Genomic DNA, 798 nt, shown 5'->3' with positions numbered 1-798 from the left:
TGAGAACGGGGGGCGCGCCCGGGCCTGCCCCCCCCCGCCACTCCACGCTGCCAGCAGCTCACGCCTGGTGCCCAACTGGGTGTTACTTTCAGGAGCTGTTGCGTTCAGCATGACTCCAACACCCACCCCCCCACCCCCCCCCAGCTAGAGATAACCAAAAACATTGAATATTGGTGGCGGGACAGCAGGGTTGGTGGGGATGGGTTTCAAAACCACGGGCCTGAAGAGTTTCTGCCCTGCACCTTCAGCCTCCTTGCAGAAGCGCGGCCCCTCTGCCGGCAGCGTGGCCACACTCTTCCTCCACAGCCCCAGCCCTGGGAAGGGTGATGGGGGCAGCGCACCTGGGGGCTGGTACACCCCCGGCCCGGGGCAGGGGAAGGGGCAGCAGGTCCAGGCACCCACCCGGCCCGAGAGGACCCTGGCAGGGTCCTTCTCCCTGGCATGTGGGACAGACTCAGGGGGGCTCTCTGGACTGGCAGCGCCTGGGCTCCGTTTGCTTTTCTTCCCCTCATAGTGAGGAGGGTCTCTAGGGGCTGGGAACCCCTCAGGGCTGGTGGGAAAGGCCCCGGCTGGCAGGCTCTGGGCTGGCCGCGGCTCTTCCCAGAAGGAGGCAGGGAGCTGTCGTTTCCTCATGGGCACCTGGTCTGGTCTGGCTGCCTCGGGGTTTTGCTCCTGCAAAACCCGTTCCCCAGTGAGGCTCTCCTCCACCTCAGATGTCTGCAGCACCTTCTCAGCAGCAGCCCCACCGTGGGGGCCGGGGTCAGGTGTCTCAGGCTGCGGGCCACGGCCCCGGTCCTC

The 798-nt window shown here is 66.7% G+C and overlaps 1 protein-coding gene across 1 annotated transcript in view; it reads right to left on the bottom strand.

Moving 5' to 3' along the window:
* Positions 1 to 144: 144 nt before the first annotated feature.
* Positions 145 to 798, bottom strand: part of FAM181A (family with sequence similarity 181, member A) — a 1,052-nt gene continuing 398 nt past the window's right edge. The window contains exon 2 of the mRNA XM_010145480.1: positions 145 to 798. This exon is cut by the window's right edge and continues 4 nt beyond it. Within this exon, the coding sequence (XP_010143782.1) occupies positions 145 to 798 (654 nt within the window).

The sequence above is a fragment of the Buceros rhinoceros genome, unplaced genomic scaffold, assembly GCF_000710305.1.
Source record: "Buceros rhinoceros silvestris isolate BGI_N320 unplaced genomic scaffold, ASM71030v1 scaffold20701, whole genome shotgun sequence".
NCBI classification, from domain to species: Eukaryota; Metazoa; Chordata; class Aves; order Bucerotiformes; family Bucerotidae; genus Buceros; species Buceros rhinoceros.
Note: the sequence above shows the minus strand (reverse complement) of the source record. Positions and strands in the feature narration are given on the sequence as shown.